This window comes from Wasmannia auropunctata, unplaced genomic scaffold (assembly GCF_000956235.1).
Source record: "Wasmannia auropunctata unplaced genomic scaffold, wasmannia.A_1.0 LD334210.1, whole genome shotgun sequence".
NCBI classification, from domain to species: Eukaryota; Metazoa; Arthropoda; class Insecta; order Hymenoptera; family Formicidae; genus Wasmannia; species Wasmannia auropunctata.
This window is the reverse complement of record NW_012028680.1, coordinates 32607-53359: the sequence shown is the minus strand read 5'-3', so window position 1 is coordinate 53359 and position 20753 is coordinate 32607. Positions and strand designations below refer to the sequence as shown.

Below are 20753 nucleotides of genomic sequence, written 5' to 3'. Positions count from 1 at the left end.
TATATATATATATATATATATATGTACACGATGTTTAAGTCATCAGAAATCAAATAACAATAAAATATTGGATAATCTAATATCGCAGGTGCGTTTTATTGAATAAAATATGTATAATAATAAATGAAATAAAAAAAATTGTCGAAAATTCCGTAAAATTCCATACTCAAAACAACAATGATAAATACAATTGAATCTTGATAACTCGAATCTCGAGGATAAAGAAAAACCCTTCGAGTTATTGAGTTTTCGACTGATCGAAGTTCGAGTAAAAGAGAGTTAAAATGTAAAATTTCGAATTATGGAGGCTTTGTACGAGAGTTATTTATATTTTTCCTATTATAATGGCTTTTAAAGGAAAAAAATCAAAATTTAACAGTGAATTATTTATTGCATACATATAATAAATGTAATCATAAAACAAAATACCAGGCTATTACTCATGGTTACACATAGCTACAACTTCGAATTATAGAGACAGCGACAATAGAGGTGAACTTTGACTTGTAGAAGTCTGGCTACTTTAAATTCGAGTTGCAGAAATAAAACAATACATATAATATCTGACAAATAATTCGAATTAAGATAGGTTTTATTTCGATTTATAGAGGTTTTTCGCAGTGAAGCGGAAGGGAATAAACAAAATTTTCGTTTTATAGAGGTTTTCGAGTTGTAAAGGTTACCAAGGTTCGACTGTATATTAACGAGAGCATCGTTAAAAATATGTGTGTGTGTGGCAAAGTGCTTTCAAACTGCGGAAATTTGCAATGTTGCAAATGTATATTAATATATTTGGGTAGACTACTAGAGATAGACAATTATATTTAGAATTTGCAGCAAGATTTATACCTATATTATTCTGTCATACTCCATTCACCTGTTCTATTCTTTTGTAATTCGCACAAATATAAGTTGTAAAAAGATGCGAAATAGAACAGAGCGTTATTTATAAACAAGAAATTGTAAATGGATAATTAATAATTAAAAGAAGACACTGATTAATTATTTCTTTAACAAGTCACCATCCGTTATTTTCGTCAATTACTGGCTCAAGATAGATCGAGCGGATGAATAATTCATATACAGCAATTAAATCTAAAATCTGGTAAATTCATGAGAACACGATCGGTACTACTATAAGCTGAGTTTCTAGTTATCGATTATTTGCTTTATTAAGAAGCAAAGAAGCAGCTTGCATTATTTCTAACAAAGCAATCCCGAAAACATTTTTCCGTAATATAACCTTTCTCGATATTCTCAGCGGACGCAAGGCAATGTGAGTGGTTTTATTTATGATTCGGCGCTTATGCAGGCCGCCATATTGCCTCCGCAGCGGTCTGAAATATCACCGCTGCGTTGAATATATTCTGCAATAACTACTCGCCGGTCCATGGTAACGATGCAACAAGCGTTCTTTCTGTTCCGTTTGTAAATAAGTGAGAAGGAAATATTAAGCGACGCCGTGCATGGCATGTTACTTGTATATTTATTAATACAATCCTGGTTGGTATTTTAAAACTGAAAAATAGGATTTGCATAGGTTCGGGCGCTGAACCTTTCGAGTGAAATACAGATCGAACAGAAGCTTCATAAAGATCGTGTGTCGACTAAAAAAAAGGAAAACGTACGGAGCATTTGAAATCAATATCATTTATGCAAAAGTTTAAATAAAAGATTTTACAAGATAATTTATAGGTATCACAATGAAATTAATAAAATTTAATAAAAATAATTAAAAATAAAATAAATCCTCTTCTTAATTAGATTTTATATTAGTATCATTTATTGCAAAAATAAATTGTTCCGAATTCGTATTTTCAAATAAATTTACCTGACAAATACGTTATATTGAAGTTTCAGCCGATTTGGAGAATCTCCAAGTAGCATAACAAGCCGGTCACGCGTCAATCACGCGGAATCCACGTGTGTCGAACTGCGCGTCGAGAATCGGCGCACAACCGCGAATTCGGTGCTCGCGCATACCGATTTCCGGCCGTTCGATGCCTCATCCTCGCAACGCGAAAGTCAGTCGTTGTACGTCGGTCATTGAGACACATCACTTTATTCGCTGATGCTTTCCGTCAAGCATTATATACGTGCCTGCGACATAACTTGTTCGCGTGTTTCGATTCTCGGAGGCTCTCCAATCCAAGTCGGTATAGTAAAACGTCCATCGCGCCTTCTCACGTTCGCGATCGCGATCCTTGTCGCTGCATTCCGTTTCCGCGGCAAGATATCCGTCGCGCTCGGAGCACAACTCGACTCCGCCGAAGATTTCCGTCCGCGTCGTGGAGCAGCGCGAGGCCAGAAGCAAGATTTCCGTCTCGTCCGACTTCTGTCCCTTTTTTTTGTCGTTTCTCCTACACGGTCCAGTTTGTTTCTGCCGTGTGTGATCCAGTGTTGTAAACTATATAATATAGTGTCAATATAGTTAATCTGTGCCATTTAATCAGCCCCTCTCAATTCCCGATTCTCCCCGCAAGAACAAATCCACTGACACTACATAAATAAATGTCAAAGAATAAAAAAACATATAAATAATACAGGATTTCTGATCAAATTGTTTAAAAAAATTAATTTATATTAAACTTAAATTTCTTCCTAAAAAGTTTCAAATTCTTTTAAATCTTAACTCAATTAATTGTTTCAGTTCGTTCTTCTTTTTACTTAAATATAAATTAAGCTTTATAAATTTTTAAATAGTTGATTATGATTAAAGATATAATTTATGACTTTAAAATAGCCAACTTTATACAGTAAATCGAAATACAAAAATTGAATATTATTTGTATTTCGAATATAAAGATGGTATCTTATGTTTAAAAAATCAGTTTATTTACAAATTCAGACAGTATTTACAATTTTAGCTTGTTATATCAGAGACGGCGTTCTGTATTTCGTCATTGCTCTCGCAAGTTCGAATTTAAAATGTAGAGAAATTTTCAAAGAATTTATATATCTTGTTTAAATCTGATCGAGGAAATTATTTTTATCTTGAGGAATTTAAATCAGATCGAGGAAACTGTGTCTTGTCGTTTTTACGATAAAACGAGTAATATTTATTTATAATCGAGTTCTATATATCGCGCCATATCCATAAGATAATTAAAAGATAAATACTTCATATTATAGATTTATGCAATTCTTTTATTGTTATATAATATAAAATAAATAAAAGTAAGACTTACTTCATTGTAAAGATTATATATAACAAAAGGTTTATATTTTATAGAATATTTAAATTTCTCTCCTTGTTGTCTAATAAATATTTATAAATAATATATACATCTATATCCATATTTCATGAGTAATTTTCTCAAAATTCTCAATATCATTTTACCATAATAATATCACTTTGCAATGTTATATTAATATCACTGATATGTCTATATAATATTTAAAATATAATTTTACATTAACGAATACTATATGTACGTATTTTATAACGCAAATCTCAACGCAGATATAATAATTATTCAATAATTATTATTGTCATTCAATAACTATTATTATATTCTGTTGACGCAAAAATTTCCAAATTTCCTAATAAACTCCTCACGAATATCTCGCGTTGTCGCTTTTCTGCGAATCTTTCATCCGTTTCGCGAAGTGGCAAAATTTCATGGCAAGATGTGATTGGCCGCGCGGTCGGACCGCAAGTCAGCGGCAGTGACTCCCGGTCGGCATTGGCGCTGGTGTTGTGCGTCTTGCTGCACTTGCAACGACGAGCATGCGGTTCAAGAAGAGCGATACAACCCTGCACTTTGGAGTCGGACCGAAATCTCCTGAGTGGTCCAAACGCGCCTTTGGACTCCGCTCCGGGTTGTGCGCTTGACAGCCCGCGGCGGCTAACCAGCTGCCTTGGCAGAATCGGTGGAATGGATGGTAGTCGGCCCCGGGATTTCCGGCTCTGTGGAAGCGTCAATGTGTACACATTCTACCAGCAAAGCCCCTTTTGCACACCCATACCGCCCTGCACGAGCCGAGATGTCGTCCATTCCCCCGGAGTTCCTTTTGGATTTATTCGTGTGACATTGCAAAAGATTTTTCCGACGAGCGGACTATTATAAAAGACTGTAAGTTTTTTTTTTCGCTCGGCCGCGGGATACATGTGGAGTCTATTTATAAATGGAAACGTCTAATTTATATATGTCAAATAAAAATTTGAGACGCCCTGTATAAAAATCAGAACCTTCCTAGTCCTTATGTTAGTAAAGAATTATAATGAAATATAAATTCCACTCTGACTCTGCTGCATTAAGTTAATCCAAATCTATTAGCTAAATTATAATTAAAAAATTAAACGAATATTTTATATAACGTATTTAAAGTTTAATAAATAATTTTAAGAAAGAAAAAAGTTCATTAGTGCATTAGACATATAAAAAAGATTGTGCATTAACTATGCTAATAATATAGCTTATAAGATCTGACAGTATATTAATAAGATCAATTTTTCAATGGAAATGTTATAATCAATCAATATTAAACAATTTACATTGCCGTATTAACCTGCAGTTGGCATTCGTGGACTAAAATATTTATAACGCCATTTTATAGAATGTGACGTCGCCTGGATAATTTTTTTTTTCGGAATTATTTTAAATCAATTTAAAAATTTATTTTTTCGATTTTGCTTTGAGGAATCCTTTATTTATTGCATTAAATTACGAAAATAACAAAAAGCAACCATAAATAAGTACAAAAATCGAAGGATATAAGCCAAAATACTTTTTCTCTACATTTTAATCTATAAAATCGAATATTGTAATTTAAGATCATGATAAACTCGGATTCGACACAAGGAACAAAAAGTTCAGTTCAACTAAAAAAAGTTCTTTCTAAAATTTGCCGCCCATAAAAATTTACCGTCCTGGACAGCTCACTCAGTCCATATTCTAATATGGCACGAATATTTTATTGATAGATTTTACGAAACCAATTTCTAAAGATAGTTTATGTATATATACGTTCATCTCTTTTCAGTAACATATTATCATTATACTTTATATTATTATTAACTGAACGAAATTTAGGTAACACGCATCATAAAAAAAAGTTTGTTAAATAACTTGTATAAAAGTTCAATAAACCGAAAATTGATTTATAGGGAAGGTTCGGCAACTCAAAAATTTAAAAAAATTTTAAATTAAAATGTATGATTAGGGAAACGTATGCATTTTTTAAGGATAGAGATACGTTGGCGCGATTATCGGCGATATTGGATTATTGCTACATCGTTTTCACATCGAGTCCCGATTGTATCGTAAATAAGTTACCGGGACTTCGTCACACAAAGTCGTAAACAACTTTTGTGAAACACACATCCGCGAATTCTCCAGTCCCACTTAGAATTTAAAACTTTCGAAGTGCATCCCGCAGGATTAGTGCGGACGCGCGACCGGGGATGCGTTACATGCACCATCGTTGCAATCTGTTCATCATGCCGGGCGAAACATGCCGCACTGGCCAAAAAAAGGGCATTGCCCGTCATTTCGAACCGGTTTTTAGGCCACGCCAGCTTTTTTTTCACATGTTCGCGGAATCCCATGTACGGTCTTTTTTTTTGTACTTTTATTGGCTATTAGGAAACATGAAAACAGATTTTTTTTAAACTCTGAGTTTTGAGTGATACTGCCGGCTTTTCATGATGGACGAGCGCAATATATGACTTACAAACTATGTATTGTTCAGCAAACATTAATAAAAAAAAAAATCATAGTACTGCATTTGTTGAACCGTACTATATTCGTCGGTATACGTATATTGTAACTGCAGTTTTAATTGGTTAACCATTATTTTATATTACCTTAATTTTTTAATTGTCAAAATTATTACCTTCTGCGACTATAATTTAGTTTGAATATGTTCGCGATGATGAACTTTAATTTAAATGCGTGATATCTTCAAAATTACCAGGTAATTATGTTTACTGGCCTAGTTACAGAGACCGTAATTTAATATTATGTAAAAACGGATGTAATTAAATATATACATATATACATATAACATTTAATTAAATTACGTAATAAAATCTAATAATATAAAAAAATGAGAAAAAGGAGTGTAATTAATTTTTGTGTCCTATTCTGCGATGTATTCTCTCACATTGTTAATAAAATTTCTAATACTTTACACATGCCATATTTGAAAAACTATGTTTGCAATTATTTGTACTGTTTTCTGTCTACAGTTACCTCAAATCTCAATCCTAATAATTTTAAATAATAATATTTTCATAATTAATAAATTCTTTTTTCGTTAACGGTTATATTTTGCACATTATCTAACTTGATGCCAACACAATCGTAGCATATATTTTTGTAGCATATATTCTTGTAAGAAGATAAAAGTTTGCTTATTAAAGTGTCCTCAAGCCGTATACGAATAATGCCTCGATGGAGGCAGGGAGGCATTATACTTAAATTTACCACTCGTTATGCGAGTTTACTCGGCCCGAGACTATGGAAATACGAATCGTATAGGCTAATGTAATCCGTGTTTCCGTGCAGATCGTTAATGTCGCCCGAGTGACCGTGAATGGCGTTGTAACGTAATCCACGACCCTTATTTCGCACTTCAGTGACCCACAAGATGAATGTTATCGACTATGCCGGATACGTCCCTTTCCCGTCTACGCTCTATCGACGCAAATGATCGTCCCGGGGACAATGACAAGCATCGACGTACTCCTCGTTTGGTAGTCACACTTTCTCGTTTAATTTAATACATTGCCATCCTATTTCTGTCCCTTTTCGCGTTTATCGGACATATTTATCGTTCGTCTCCGTTCGCTCATCTATCCAACGTGACACATGTCTTATCGATTATCGCGAAGTATTCGCCAACTCAAATCACGTTAATGCTATCAATCTGGCCGAATTAATCGATAAATTGATTTGCGAATATTTGATTAGATATTATCTCTTCCACAATTTGAATATTAACCCTCACTCCTCCTCGTGAGGTTACTCGCATGTCCCATATTCGCCATACTACTTGCCAAAATTATATAGTTTCAACGATTGTTATTGCCGTTTCGCTTTTTTAATCGTGTACACTAAAAGGTTGAAACTAAGTAAAATTGCAGTTAAAAACCATCTCATTTACGGTGTAACCTTTTAATAAAAAACGTAAAACACGAATGACCCCCGCACGATCGCGGGTAAGGAAAAAAAAATGACGAAGGGAAGTAAAGATTAATTATCTTACAAACTATTAGCTTCACCGGTAAATTTCGACTCTACGAAAATCTTGGAAGGACGAAACGCTAGGACGCGGAATTAATGCGCCCGCGAATATTTGCTAGGCTCGCGGATCGGCCGGCCGTTAATAGTGCGGGCCCCCCCCCCCCACCTCCGCGGAACGCGCATATCGAGATATCGATCTCGGCGGAGCTTCCGGCATGGCCCGTCCAAGCTGAAATTTCGGCGGCGGAAGGGGTTAGAAACAGGTCAGCCGGAAGTTGTCGATGTACAACGCCGCGTTCCCACGCAGGTTATTATCGTCCTACGGAGCCGCAGCGCAGCAGGGCCGCGGCCGTCCCGGTAATGTTATCCCGTTTACAAACCCTCATTTCACAACCCACTACTTTGTAAGATGAGCCTCTCGCGGACCGACCCTTATTTCGTTTCTCGCGAGATTTGTTCGAGCCGCGATGTACTGCTAGATAGAGATATTTTTCCCTCCCGAAATAAAGAAGTTACAATGCAATTGGAGAAATTTGAAGGAAAAATGAAATTCGGCGCAGAGCGAGGAAAGCCAGAAGAACGAATAGTGTTTTGAAGAACATTATTGAGAAAAAAATTATATGAGATATTAATACTTTCTATTCTTAGCGTTTGACATTTTAATAAAGCTTAAAATTGTTAAGAGTTTTATTTGATCTAATTCTTAATCTATTTGTTTAAGAGTAAGTTTTTTAATTTCAAGGTTAACAAAAATGTGCAATAAAAATATATAGGAGATATCAAAATATCTTAATAAAAACACGCAAGTAAATCTTCGATTATGCCGTTTCGTAAATGGATAACTTTTAAAAACATTTTTTTCTAATCTCTGTTAATATAATTAGACTAAATCTGTTTATTGAGCTTCCGTAAAAGTCATATTTAACATTGCAGTTTGACGTGATAAATATTTAATTTAATCAATAACAATACGAAAGACACGTTGTAGTTTCGTATGCATGTAGACTATTAATTTACGCGCATCGGCTGCGAGAAATATGATAATAATATTATAATTATAGCATATCGGAAATCTGATCATGCTTTATTCTGAATACACGAACTGTCTATCTAACAGCTAGTACTGTCACAGAAACAATATCATACTCTGATTTTGCTCTAATTTGATGAGTACCTATATACATACATACGCAGTTTCTTTGATGAGAAAAAAAATAATGCTGTAATCTTAGATTAATCCTCATCCTCTTCTTTTTCTGTAATCTTATATTAGATTAACGTGACAACAGATTACGTTTAACAAGTAATGATATACATATATTATCCACGCCATGGCCGTCAATTGCAGATGTGTATATATATATATAACATTGACTGGTAAAATAGGAAATACATGATACATCCAGTAAACTAAATATGATTTTGCTAGCACAAGATTATCGCGTTATTCACTAAATGAAGATCCCTTGCACGCGCGGATATCTCTGTGCAATCGAATAGTCGTGCTATCACATCAATTCGCTGCAATTCGCGTATAAATGACTTTCGTCATTAGTAAGAGAAATTAGTTGAAATTTTGGTCGCACGGACTAGTGTGCATCTTGCTGTTGATTGCAATTAATTTCTATGTAACATTATCAATAACATTCTTATAATCAAAGAATAATTCAGTTTTAACATTTAATAATAATAATTATTATTTTCGTGCGAAATAAGGTAAGATTATGAGTATTTAAAATGTAAATGCCATAAGACTCGGTTATTTGCAAAATTTACAAATCTTTAAATAAGAACTCTCCAACACATTAATTAGTTATAATTCTCTTGAGGGAAATTCCATTTAAATCAGACCAAGCCTCTAGATATTGCTAATACAAATTCAAATTAATATAATATTAATATTAATTAATAATATTCACTCTCAAGTTTAAGGCCTGGATAAAGATATCCTAATTAAGTTGTATGTTTTATTCTTAAATCTAAAAACTATTCCAAGTTCAAATCTACAAATTCAATTTGGGTCAATATAATTCACTGTTCTTATTTCGTCACGACAGTTAGAGTCAATTTTCATTAACAAAAAAAGGATGAATTTTTTGTATCAATGTTATTTGGGGGACAAAACGAGGTTAAATTTATTATTTTTTGAAATATTTAACGAAGTTAAAAATGTTACTTCGTTACGTCATACATCTTAAATCAATCCGCGCGCTAGAATAGTTATTGATGAGAGAATTCAGCACGTTGATTTATAAATATAAGCAGTAATTTTAGAATCGTTTCTCCTATTATTTAAAACGTAAATAATACAAAAACTTATAAACCTACTTGTTAGAAATATATTTTTTAAATTCTATTCTGTAACAAGCAGAATACTGCAGGAAATTAAAATTTATTAATTTATGGTCGGATTAACATTTAGTTATTTATTTTTGTTTAACTTATTCGCGCATGTAATATAATTACGCATGCATATAATTATATTACATTATAATTATCGAAGAAATGCGTAACTCGTTGCATTTCACGTTGACGCTGTTGCACGTTTAATCGCACGAAATGTCCATCGTGGAAATCTCTTGCCCGAGACAATAAATAATAAACATTTCCACCTCTCGCTTTTTATTTTCCTCGTTAGTGCGTAATAAATATATAAAAAAAAACGAAGGAGTAATTATTAAATTGGAACAATTGTTGCGCTCGATCGTCGCGCCGAGAAGCATTTTTAAACCTCGACGGGGGGACCGACTTATTTAAGCTTTCCTGGAATAATTGTCCTCGTGGGAGTGATTAATTCAATGACGAAATCGAAAGGTATGGAGTTGAGTTCTCCACCTTGCCGCCTCCAATCGTAACGAGAGAGAGAAAAGGAGGACAGCTCGAGAGGAGACGGTCGACAACCTCGTTTTTCCCTCCCTCGTTATTCCTCCACCGCCCTCATCGTCGCATCTTTTTCCCTCGTCGCATCCGAATGGAAATCGCGTTACGAGCGATCGCAGTGCAAACTGTAAATTATCCTCGACACCGCTAAATCTTATTGCCACGCTAGACGCCTACCTCTAATTGTCAAGTTGACAGCGAGAGAATACATATGTATTATCATAAAAACGCAAAAATTCTTAAAATTATTTTTGCAATTTTACTTATCGTGAATCTCTCATTTTCAAAAAAATACATTTAATTAAATTGATAAAATTAATAAGATCAAATAATAAATTTAAAGTAAAATTAAAAAAAAATGCATCCTCTATAAAAGAAACGGATATAAAGAAACTTTTTTAAGTAAAAGGAAAATCTTGAGATATACACAAGTAAAATTGACGTTAAGAGTTATTAGTCTATAACCTTAATTGTGAATTTTGAAGGACAGAGGAAGTTTGTGGAAATAACAGTATCAAACTTATTTTTTATTTAATTGAATACAACTGAAGTCTGATATAAAATTAGAAAAACGAATTACTACGTTCTCAAATACTTTAAAGATTATTTTAAGAAGCCTTCTTTAAAAAGTAGATTCAACTTCTCAGGTCATTACCGTCAGATAAAAACGCGCATTTACGTGTAAATAATAATGCTACACTCACAAAGACTTCGTCGTCACTTTCTTCCGTCTATCTCTTAATCGCAAACGGAATGCCGCGCTGCCGTGTCGCAAGAAATGTGCTCTCGAAGCTCTCACAAACGTCTCGACGTGCAAAATGCAAAATGGCGTGTGTTGCATTAAAAAGCAGTCCGCCTCCGGGCGAGATTGAGAGGGCGCACGAACGCCCTCTTATATATTTTATTTCGTTCGACATAGTGGGAGTGCGCGCACGCGGCTTTTTAAAACAAAGACACCGTCCATTGTGATTTATGCCGCGGCTTCCGCGCTCCTTTCTGATACCGAGGAGTTACGTGAATAATCTATCATGTAATCGCCCGGGCGAAAGTAAAACAAATGGCACTGCTTTCGGAAAGCTTTTAGCTTCGGAAAACCTACTGGAGGCTTTTACTTCTGTTTCAAGAACGGCGCGACGAGCGATACCTTTTATTTATCAACGTCCGATACGAGAGACTACCGCTCGCGGTATATCCATTATGATTCATAATAATTTCCATAAAGAAAAAAGTACGGCACTCTGTGAATTCGATAGAAAAAATTCAACAAGTTTGAAAATAGAGGATTCTCGAAGAGGAAATTATATAAAAGATATTATAGGATTATCAAGGTCCAGAGGCACATATGAACAGAGCCCTAAACATTACGGAGAGATGACATCTTGATAAATGTCCTCATATATCAATAGGCTCAACAGAGAGATTTACTCTATAAATATTATATATACGAAGTACACACCGTAAAATGCCCCGCAGGAAAACGGCGAATTCAAAATTAATTTCTACGAATTAATGTTCATCTATAAAAATTGCCAGAGCGAGACACTTCCAGGAGTTCTCCGTGTGTGGTACTTTCACACGGGATTCAAAATTCAGACATTAATGTCATCATCGTTTCCATAAGAAATTCCTCGGGATTTCGGAATCCGCATGCAAATTTTATGGAAATGCGGTACGGCGCCGCCACGTACGCGAAATTTCAAATGTGACGCTGCGCTGTCGCTCTCGCGGGCCGTCTTTTATTTTACATGGACTAATATGAGATTTTACGAATCATGTGCGACCCATTAAGGCCCCATGATTATTACAAGGTGGGATGTATGAATAATATATCGCACGGAGACTAAGCATCGAGCGCGCGCGCGCGACCTAAAAAACTAAGGGCTCTCTCTCTCTCTCTCTCTCTCTCTCTCTGTCTCTCTCTCTCCAGGAAAAATCTTTTTCCTGTAAACCGTAACGACATATTATGCCGAACTATATCTCATTTCTCTATATAAGTAAGAATCGACACCATGTTTGTACGAAGCATGAATAATGGATTATATAAATAAAAATGGAAGGGGACAATGCCGATACGCAGAGCGAACGCTATCGCGCGGTTTTTATTTTGCCGAACGACTGGATTGCATCCGATCGCGACTTTTATATTTGCGCAGGATTTTCGAGTTATCGATTCACGTTGGGCGTGAATTATTGCTAATATAATCCGCGTGAGTAATATATCGCGTGATATAAAAAAATAAAAGTAAGACACGCGAAAGTATATAAGACATCGATCGTGTTAACGCTTTCGTTCCGTGATTATCTTCAATTGTCGAGTAAATAATACGCAGCGTCAGAAAATATTATATAATTTACATATATTTGCAATCACGCGTTCAAGCTTTTGTACTGTATAATTTAATGTTATATTAATATATTGTAAAGTGTTATATTGTGTATAATACCAATTGATTTTGAAAAAGAATATCTTTACAAAAATAAATCTAATTTTTTGATCAAGATAATTGTAATAAATTGCATTAATGTTTACAAAAAAGAACGCATAATTTTAGAGATTCGTTTGAATGAGATATGTTTGTTATGTAAACAAGTGATTACAGTTTATAAGCACGTGTGTTGCAAATTGTAAAATATATTTTTCAAATATTCGATAAAAGCGCGATGCAAAATATCAGATAATTAGAACGTAAAACTGATAATCCGATTTTATTCGAATTAAAATTCAGTATATAAAAGTTAAATTATACCTCTGACGTATTACGTTAAACAAAGATATCAATTACCCTGATTATCACCTTTTCGACTGTCGTTAATTCGAATTCCAAATATCATTATTGAATATCGCGGCAAATATACATGGTTAGAAAACGTTGCAGCGTATAATAAATTTATATTATATCGACGAATTTATATATAGCCAGAATAACTAATCGAACAATAGAAATTGCTAAGGAAAGATGACCAGATTGACTCACCTAATTCCGGACCGCAGACTCTCGGTATAATCTCCAAAATCGCGCTGCATGACGGATCCTCGTAGCACAATTGGCGGGCGTAGAGGCAATTCAGAATGGCCATCGGCACTTTGATGCCGGATCCTGAAACAGAGGATCGACGTCGTACATATTAAAACGCCAGTCCGCACATAAAGAATGCACCCGTAACATTTTTCTCGCGCCGCGCTGCGGCGGGCAAGATTAAAACCCGGCGTTACGGTGGGAAAAGAAGGAAATAAAAGGGGGAATTCCATTGAGATCAGTTCGCCGGCGCCGAAAAATTCGGGAAATTCGTCGTTATTACGGCAAATTACCGCGTGGCAAAATGCCCCATCGCAAGACGAGGGGGGGAGGGAGGAGGGGACGGGCGGAGGAAAAGCGAGAGTGCGCAATGATTTAATATCACCGCGATAAAGCGTTTCCGTTATTTATAACTGGCCGACGTGAAACTCTCCGACGACGACAAATTATATTTCATTAGGCGCGCACGGATAGTTTGAATGAGAACGGAGAGTCTCGTGAATAAAACGGCCGCTTGTAACCGACTCGTCATAAATTAGCACAAATAAATTATGATGTCAGAATGAGTTTTTTTCATTTTGCTGCAGAATTTCGCGTTTCGGACGAAATTTATTGAAACATCGAGAAGTTAGTTGATGCAATAATAAAATTAGTAAAATATGACAGGAGCTACATCGAGACACACGTTCTAGTATCAATTAACACGTTTCAGTATCAACAGATGTCTTAAATTTAAAATAAATTTAAAATTTTTCAGAAATTTGTTAGCTCAGTTCGATTAGGTATATGTTATGTAAGATGTCTCTGTGCAATAATTTTTCAAATCAGCTACAGAATAAAATGAGGAAAAATGTTTGTACAATATCGACTTTTTTTGTGAAAATTACGTTACGGAGAAATATGAAAATTGAAGGACTGCTAAAACAAATAAAAGCTTTGAGCTTTCAATAACTTTTATAATACGCCCGAATTTGCACGAATTCTGCAATTCTCAATTCCGTTCATTTGCAAACGCATAGAGATTTGATGGCGACCAATGACCACCGCCATATTTTATCGATTGTTTACTATGCGAGTTTTTTCGTCACCACAAATACGGTAAAATTGCCGAGCGCATGCATATAAAGCGTAAATTGTGTCGCCGTTAATGCACCGATAAAGCTGCATCGCAGAGATGAATCGGGTTTTTTGATTAATCAAACGACGTGATCAGCCGTGCATTGCGCGTAAAAGAGCGTAAAGCAACTTTTTGATTTCACCAATTTGCGATATGATCCATCCCCTTGCGATATTCAATTTGTTTAATTAATCTCTCTCTCCGTATATTTAACGTGACTACTATTGGACATTTGATTGCAATTTGTCTTATTGCTGTATCCTTTTGCAATTAAACTTTTCAATATAGAAAAATATTAGTAGAATTAATAAAAGATAAATATACCTTGTCACATAAAAATAAGAATGTAACTTTTATATTTTTCGGAATTTAAATGAAAAATTATCGAAGTGAAAAGTAATAAAATCTAATTATTTGTTTTATTACAAACGGTGCAATTTCATTATAAAAAAATATTTTCGCAAAATAAGATATCTCTAATTTCTATTTTTTTAATGAATCGCATAAAATTGTAAAAAAAAACCATAAATGCATGGCAAATTGTAAGCTAATGGTAAGTAAAAGTTTTTACACGGATATAAGTATTTAAGTTATTACAAAAAATTCTCAGCCGCTTCTCTCCAAAACAGGCTTCTTCTTCGCTTATAACAAAGCAATATATCGGATGTCAAATAATATTTTCATCTTCGAGCGCATCTATATACTGTCTCAGCGCGCGGCGTGTCGAGAATTGAATCGCCACCGTGGAAATGTCTTTTCGCATTACTACGTATACCCCGGAAACGTCGTTTCGCCAGCGGGATTACATCCCGCGAGATGAACGGACGAGAGCGCGCCGGAGGTGAAGAGGGTCACGAGCGTCGCTTATGATACCTTATGACATCACAATGCGTCCCCCGTGCGCGCACAAATTTGTTTTGCGTTTGATGTATCGTGCAATACCGTAACGGGAATACGAATCCTTTCATCTCTCCACGGGGCGACGGCGAAATTCTCAAAGATGCCGGGGCACTTTCAGAAATGGCCGCTGTCAAAGGCTTCATTCGGCATTCGCGATTGTAGAAATCCGTCTATTTCGGCGCCGAGCGAGGGAATACGGCATTGTGTGATCCGGGCTCTTTCAAAATAGCTTCCGCGGTTGTCAAAATCTCTCACATCTCCCACGGAATTGCCTCGATCGTATCGCGGATCGTAAATACACGAATATTTCCACGCGTAATTAATTTCTCATTTGTCTCTCTCTGTCTCTCCCTCTTCTTGAAATTTTGCTTCCTAAAATATTTAATATTTGATTTCGATTCGGTAATATTAATAACTAATAAGATACACGATCATTTGTTTGTTAACGTTTTGCCATTTCCTACTCAGGCGTTACATACGCCGTTTGCATAAACGACTGAAAAACGTTTAATCGACCGCATTATTAACGTTACCGTTCCGCTTATATTCAAGAGCATTAACGTCGCCGCTATATAACCAGTTAACTACTGCTGCTATAAATCCTCCCCTTATTCACATAGGACGATCGGAAAAATCCCGCTGTCACAGCGCTGCGCCCGAGCGAATGCAATGCACACTCGAGTGTGCGGCCACGAGGTGACTGCGCCTCGTATAGAGAATTTTTTATAGCCGCTGCTCGTACTGCCTAACCGTACCTCCTGCCAACCCGCCCTGCTTGTCCCCGCTTCTCCACGAACGTTTCATAATTAATTACAGTACAGACTGCAGGAGAGGGAACAGTACGCTCTTCTTTTATCGACTTCCGTTTCGCGAGTGGCTCGTAAAAATCCGTGTGCTCAGTTTTTGCAGTGTCTCTCCTTCGTCCTCCCTCCCTCGCGCCTATGTTATTCTATATTTTTCTCCACTCCGCGCCTGTCCTTCCACTCTTCCTCCCTCTCTCTCTCTCTCTCCTCTTTCCTTCCCCTGTTTCCTCTCTCCTTCTTTCTTTCCGTCTTTCTCTCTCATTTCGAAAAATCTCAGCGACTTACTACCGTGACGAGAGACAAGCAAACAATTGCGAATGAGCTGTTAAACTTGAGAAGCGTAACGATGAAAACTCCCTCTCTCGTGTCGGGAGAAATCCGTTAGCCGGAGCATCTGGCGTCTCGCATTGCTGGAAAATCCGACGGAGACATTACCCGGCTCGTTACAGTTCTCTTAAATCAACAGTATATACCACATAAATATACACGTAAATTTATAATAATTGTAAAAATACCGAAAAAGTTTCAACAATGAAGAAAGATAAAAAATTGTTATTGTAAGTAACAAATATTAATTCTGATTATTAATTAAAATCTGTAAACTAGATAGTCGCAGCGTGTTAGTGCGGTATACATCAGATGTGTGCAGCGCGAGAAGGATCCGCGCTGGATTTGTTAAATTCACTTCGGAAGCCGTCCTCATTACGGAAACACGAGCTCCAGTAGATAACAGGACGCCCGTAACCGTACGCGCTTGCTCGCGTCGCGGTGCATACTTGCACTTTCAAATTTTTTCGAGGCGTACCGCTTTTCTATTCCGGCTGCAAATCGGTTTTTAAACCGAACGTTCCTTTAAAATTCAATTTGGCGAGTGGATTTCGCGCGCACGCTTGCTCTCAAGATGCACGGCGCTTTATGTCCTGCATTAAAAATGAGTGGCACTACTTATTTTTCTTCCCGCCGTCGTTAACCGGGAAAGTGCCTCCGCGAGAGACGGCGGTGTAGAGGAGAAAGAAGAGTGGCAGAGGGACGGACAAAGGCGGGTGATAGAGAGAAAGAGAGAGAGAGAGAGAGAGAGGGAGAGAACGAGAGAATAAGGGAATTCCCATTCGCCTAAAACAACGGGCGATTATAAAACCGCGGCCAAGACGCGGCAAAAACGTTCGGAGAAGAGGAAAAAGCTGCACGCGGCTGCAACGAAGAATAATTATGCCGTGGAAGGACGGCAACAAACGCGTGGTAAGGAGGAGGTTTCTAGTTCCGGGCATAATAAAGCGAAATGGAAATATTATTCCTCCTTTATTCCCTTTTTCTCTCTTCGTTTCTCTCATCACTTTTACAACGGATTGATGGAGCACAAACAATAATGAATAAGCGTTTGTGGAAATCACAATGTTTATATCCGATAATTCGCGGTAGAGAAATGTAAGGCAAGACGTTTCTGAAAGAATAATTAGAAAGCTCTCTCTTAAGCTCTCTTGTACGTTCTTATCCTTGGAGCGCTTTAAGTATTTATCATATCAATTAACATAATTAATACATTACACATTAATTTATTATAATTAATTGATATATTATTATGATCAATTATAATAACGTATTATAATTAATATAATTTACTTATTAATATAATATATATTTTACCGGATATATATATTATAACGGGTGTCTTAACGGGTAACTTAAATACCGACCACTAATTACATAGCGTTATTATTTGTAAAATACTGAGTCGAAAGTCCTGAACAATTTTTTTCTACAGTGCTAAATAAAGCGATCACTATCCGCAGTAGTTATTGCTTCGTTAAGCATTGTAGGCAAAAATAGTTCTTAAATAGCATTCACAAATCATACAGCACTACTAGCTCCTTATAAAAAATTGAGTCGAAAAGTCCTGAACCATTTTTCTCTACAGTACTTAATGGAGCAGTAATTACTGCAATAGTGATCGCTTTATTTAGCACTGCAGAAAAAAACTTAAGACTTTTCGACTCAGTTTTTTTTACAAGAAATAAGCTATGTAATTAGTTGGTATTTAAGTTATACTCTGTATATTATAAATATATATGTGTATATATTTTTTTTAATGTACACAGTTTTAAAAAAAAGATCATTAGTAACTTTTCCTTTACTATATAAGTAGAGCAGAAATTCCTGTCATATGTACAACATATTTGTTATTCCGTTCTATGGAATGGATATATTTTATACATGTTGTGTGTGTGTGTGTGTGTGTGTAAAAAATATTCAAATAAGGATTTAAAAAATTCTTTGTTGCATCTATACATACAGTAACATTCACAATCAGTATCGCAAGATCCAGCAAGATTCAGTATAATTGCGATGTATCCTTTACGAAATATCTTCGTGATTTTTGTCGAATAAATCCAGCGATATTTTTATATCGGGCGCGTGTTTCCAAAACAATCAGATTGGACGAACAATGTTGTTTGCCTTGGTCGATTTGCAGGCGTGTTGTGAAAATCGGGCGACCATCGGTCACAATTATGTAGACGTGTTGATACTCGAGTACGAGTTGCTGGGTGAGGCCGGCACACGCAGGTTTATCGCGATGAATCATAATGCGTCGCATGATTACAAATTACGTGACTCCCCTCGTCCTCCGCGCACTTCCATCATGTTGGCATTATTGTGGGAGTGGATATCTCGATGTGTCTAGAAACTGGATTACGACTGTACAATGTGGCGATACAAGCTACTCGTGGGGATGAAGGATTTTAACACGCACGACAATTGGACGGGGAGGTATCCAGAGTGAAATTATGTTCTCTTCAGTGGTAACTACATCTCGAAAGGTATTAAATCTAGGAAGCAGCAATTAAAAATTATATTAATTGGATAATTCTCTTATTAAAAAGAGAAAAAGTTAAATAAACCTTGTATCAATTCTAAGAAATAGTTTTCTAAATTCTTCAAAAAAAGACGTAATATTGCGACATATCACACAATTTAAGCACAGCACTTTAACTTAGCCTAATTAATCTAATAACGAATGTAAAAATTTATAACATTAAGCTATTATAAATACATAAAATAAAATTAAAAATATATTCTTTGTTATCATCATATTATACTTATTTTACGTAAAAGAAATTTATTGTTACAGTTTATTGTAATATATCAAACGGTATCGTAGCATCACGACGCCAAGTACATAAAAACAGATCACGTGACAGATCACTGTATGAACATCGAGGTGCTTATATTGAGTTTATCTAGCATTCTTCATGTCAAATGAGCCTTCGAGTAAAATATCTCAGAAACTAAATCTGCATTTAAAAATCTACGGGCACTTTTATTGCATATAATAATCTTTTGACTTGATTAAATGCAACCCTGGCACGCCAAGTTTTTATATGCTTTACTTTGACTTTAAGTCTGTTTTATACTGTTTAAAATTTGCGCAAAATCACAATAAAGTCACAGAAAAAGAAAATGAAACTGTATTAAACGTATGGTATTTTTAAAACATTTTTAAATCTAGATTTATTTCAATAATACTCGGTTAATTAATTAGAGCAATTTTATATCTATATTTAGCAGTTAATTTTTTACTTAACAAATGCATACAATTTTAAAAGTTTTTTATGAACTTAGCATTTTTAACCTTTGTAAAACATTTTATTATATATAATATCTGTAAACATACACATACACACATACAATATTACTATATATATAATATATATATATATATGTATATATATATTTTTTTTTTAATCGTTTAATTTTATATTTAATTTAAATATTTTATTAATTCCAAAAATGTTTCTTTCTAATATTATGAAATCAAAGCAGAAATATGCTTATTAATTGTAATATACAGTTAAGTATATGTTATATACAGTTAGTTGTTAATATTCAGTTAGTATACATTAAATATAATACACAGTTTCATCAATAAATTTTAGCATTTATAAATTACTTGTAAGTTTTTTTTCATTGCATTATATATGTAAATAATTTAAACACTTCCATTAAACTTATTTTTAGATGAAAGAAACAACAAACAAGAGAGATATATATCACTGATTATATTTTACGATATCAAATTGAGATGAATTTAAAAAATGTGGAAAATAGCTAGATTGGTATAAATGTGGAAATCAATAAACCTATATATTAATAAAAAAAATCTTAAAATAAACACATTCCTAATGTGAAACGTCAATCATTTGGCTCATAAAGTGATTTTAAATTTACCAAATTTTTCGCTTCCAATAATATGAAAAAATTATTTATAGCACTTAGTAAACGGATAATTGAGCTTGACGAGCTGTGGTCACAAATAAAATTCTGAGAGGGGGCAAAATCCAATAGGGAATTCATTGATTAAAGAATGAATGGACGGCCGAAAAATGTCGACTTCAATTTTCACCAGTTGGCGCAACACATTCTCCCTTTTAATTTATTCGCTTTCCGCCCAATTTTTTTTCCATTTGCTGTGAAATCTTTCAACGCTACAATCGCATCGATTATATTCGTCTCTTTCGTTTTCATCAGAGTATTTTAGTATGCATAAAAAATATTTATAAAATACAATCACTTCTGTTTTATTCAATAATTAAACAATTAAAATACTCATTCAATAATTGGCACACCCAATGTTTATAATATTTAATTATTTATTATTAAGAATATTAAAATATAAACTTGTTATAAATATTTTTATTGTACAATTTAAAGATATTATATAATTTATCGCTTATACACTTTTGACACAAGATCAATTGTATCTCCTGATTTTTAATTTATAAATATATACATTTATATACATATATATTATATATAATGAATAAACTCACAGATAATAAATTATAATCTA

At 34.7% G+C, this 20753-nt stretch overlaps 1 protein-coding gene across 1 annotated transcript in view; it reads right to left on the bottom strand.

The window, feature by feature from the left end:
- The window catches only part of LOC105459081, a 23759-nt gene extending 8901 nt beyond the window's left edge, over positions 1–14858 (bottom strand). The window contains exons 1-2 of the mRNA XM_011704775.1: positions 14802–14858; positions 13046–13168 (exon numbers count right to left, since the gene is read on the bottom strand). Coding sequence (XP_011703077.1) covers positions 13046–13148 — 103 coding nt within the window. The 5' untranslated portion in view covers positions 13149–13168; positions 14802–14858. The remainder of the gene's footprint in view (positions 1–13045; positions 13169–14801) is intronic.
- Positions 14859–20753: the final 5895 nt, after the last annotated feature.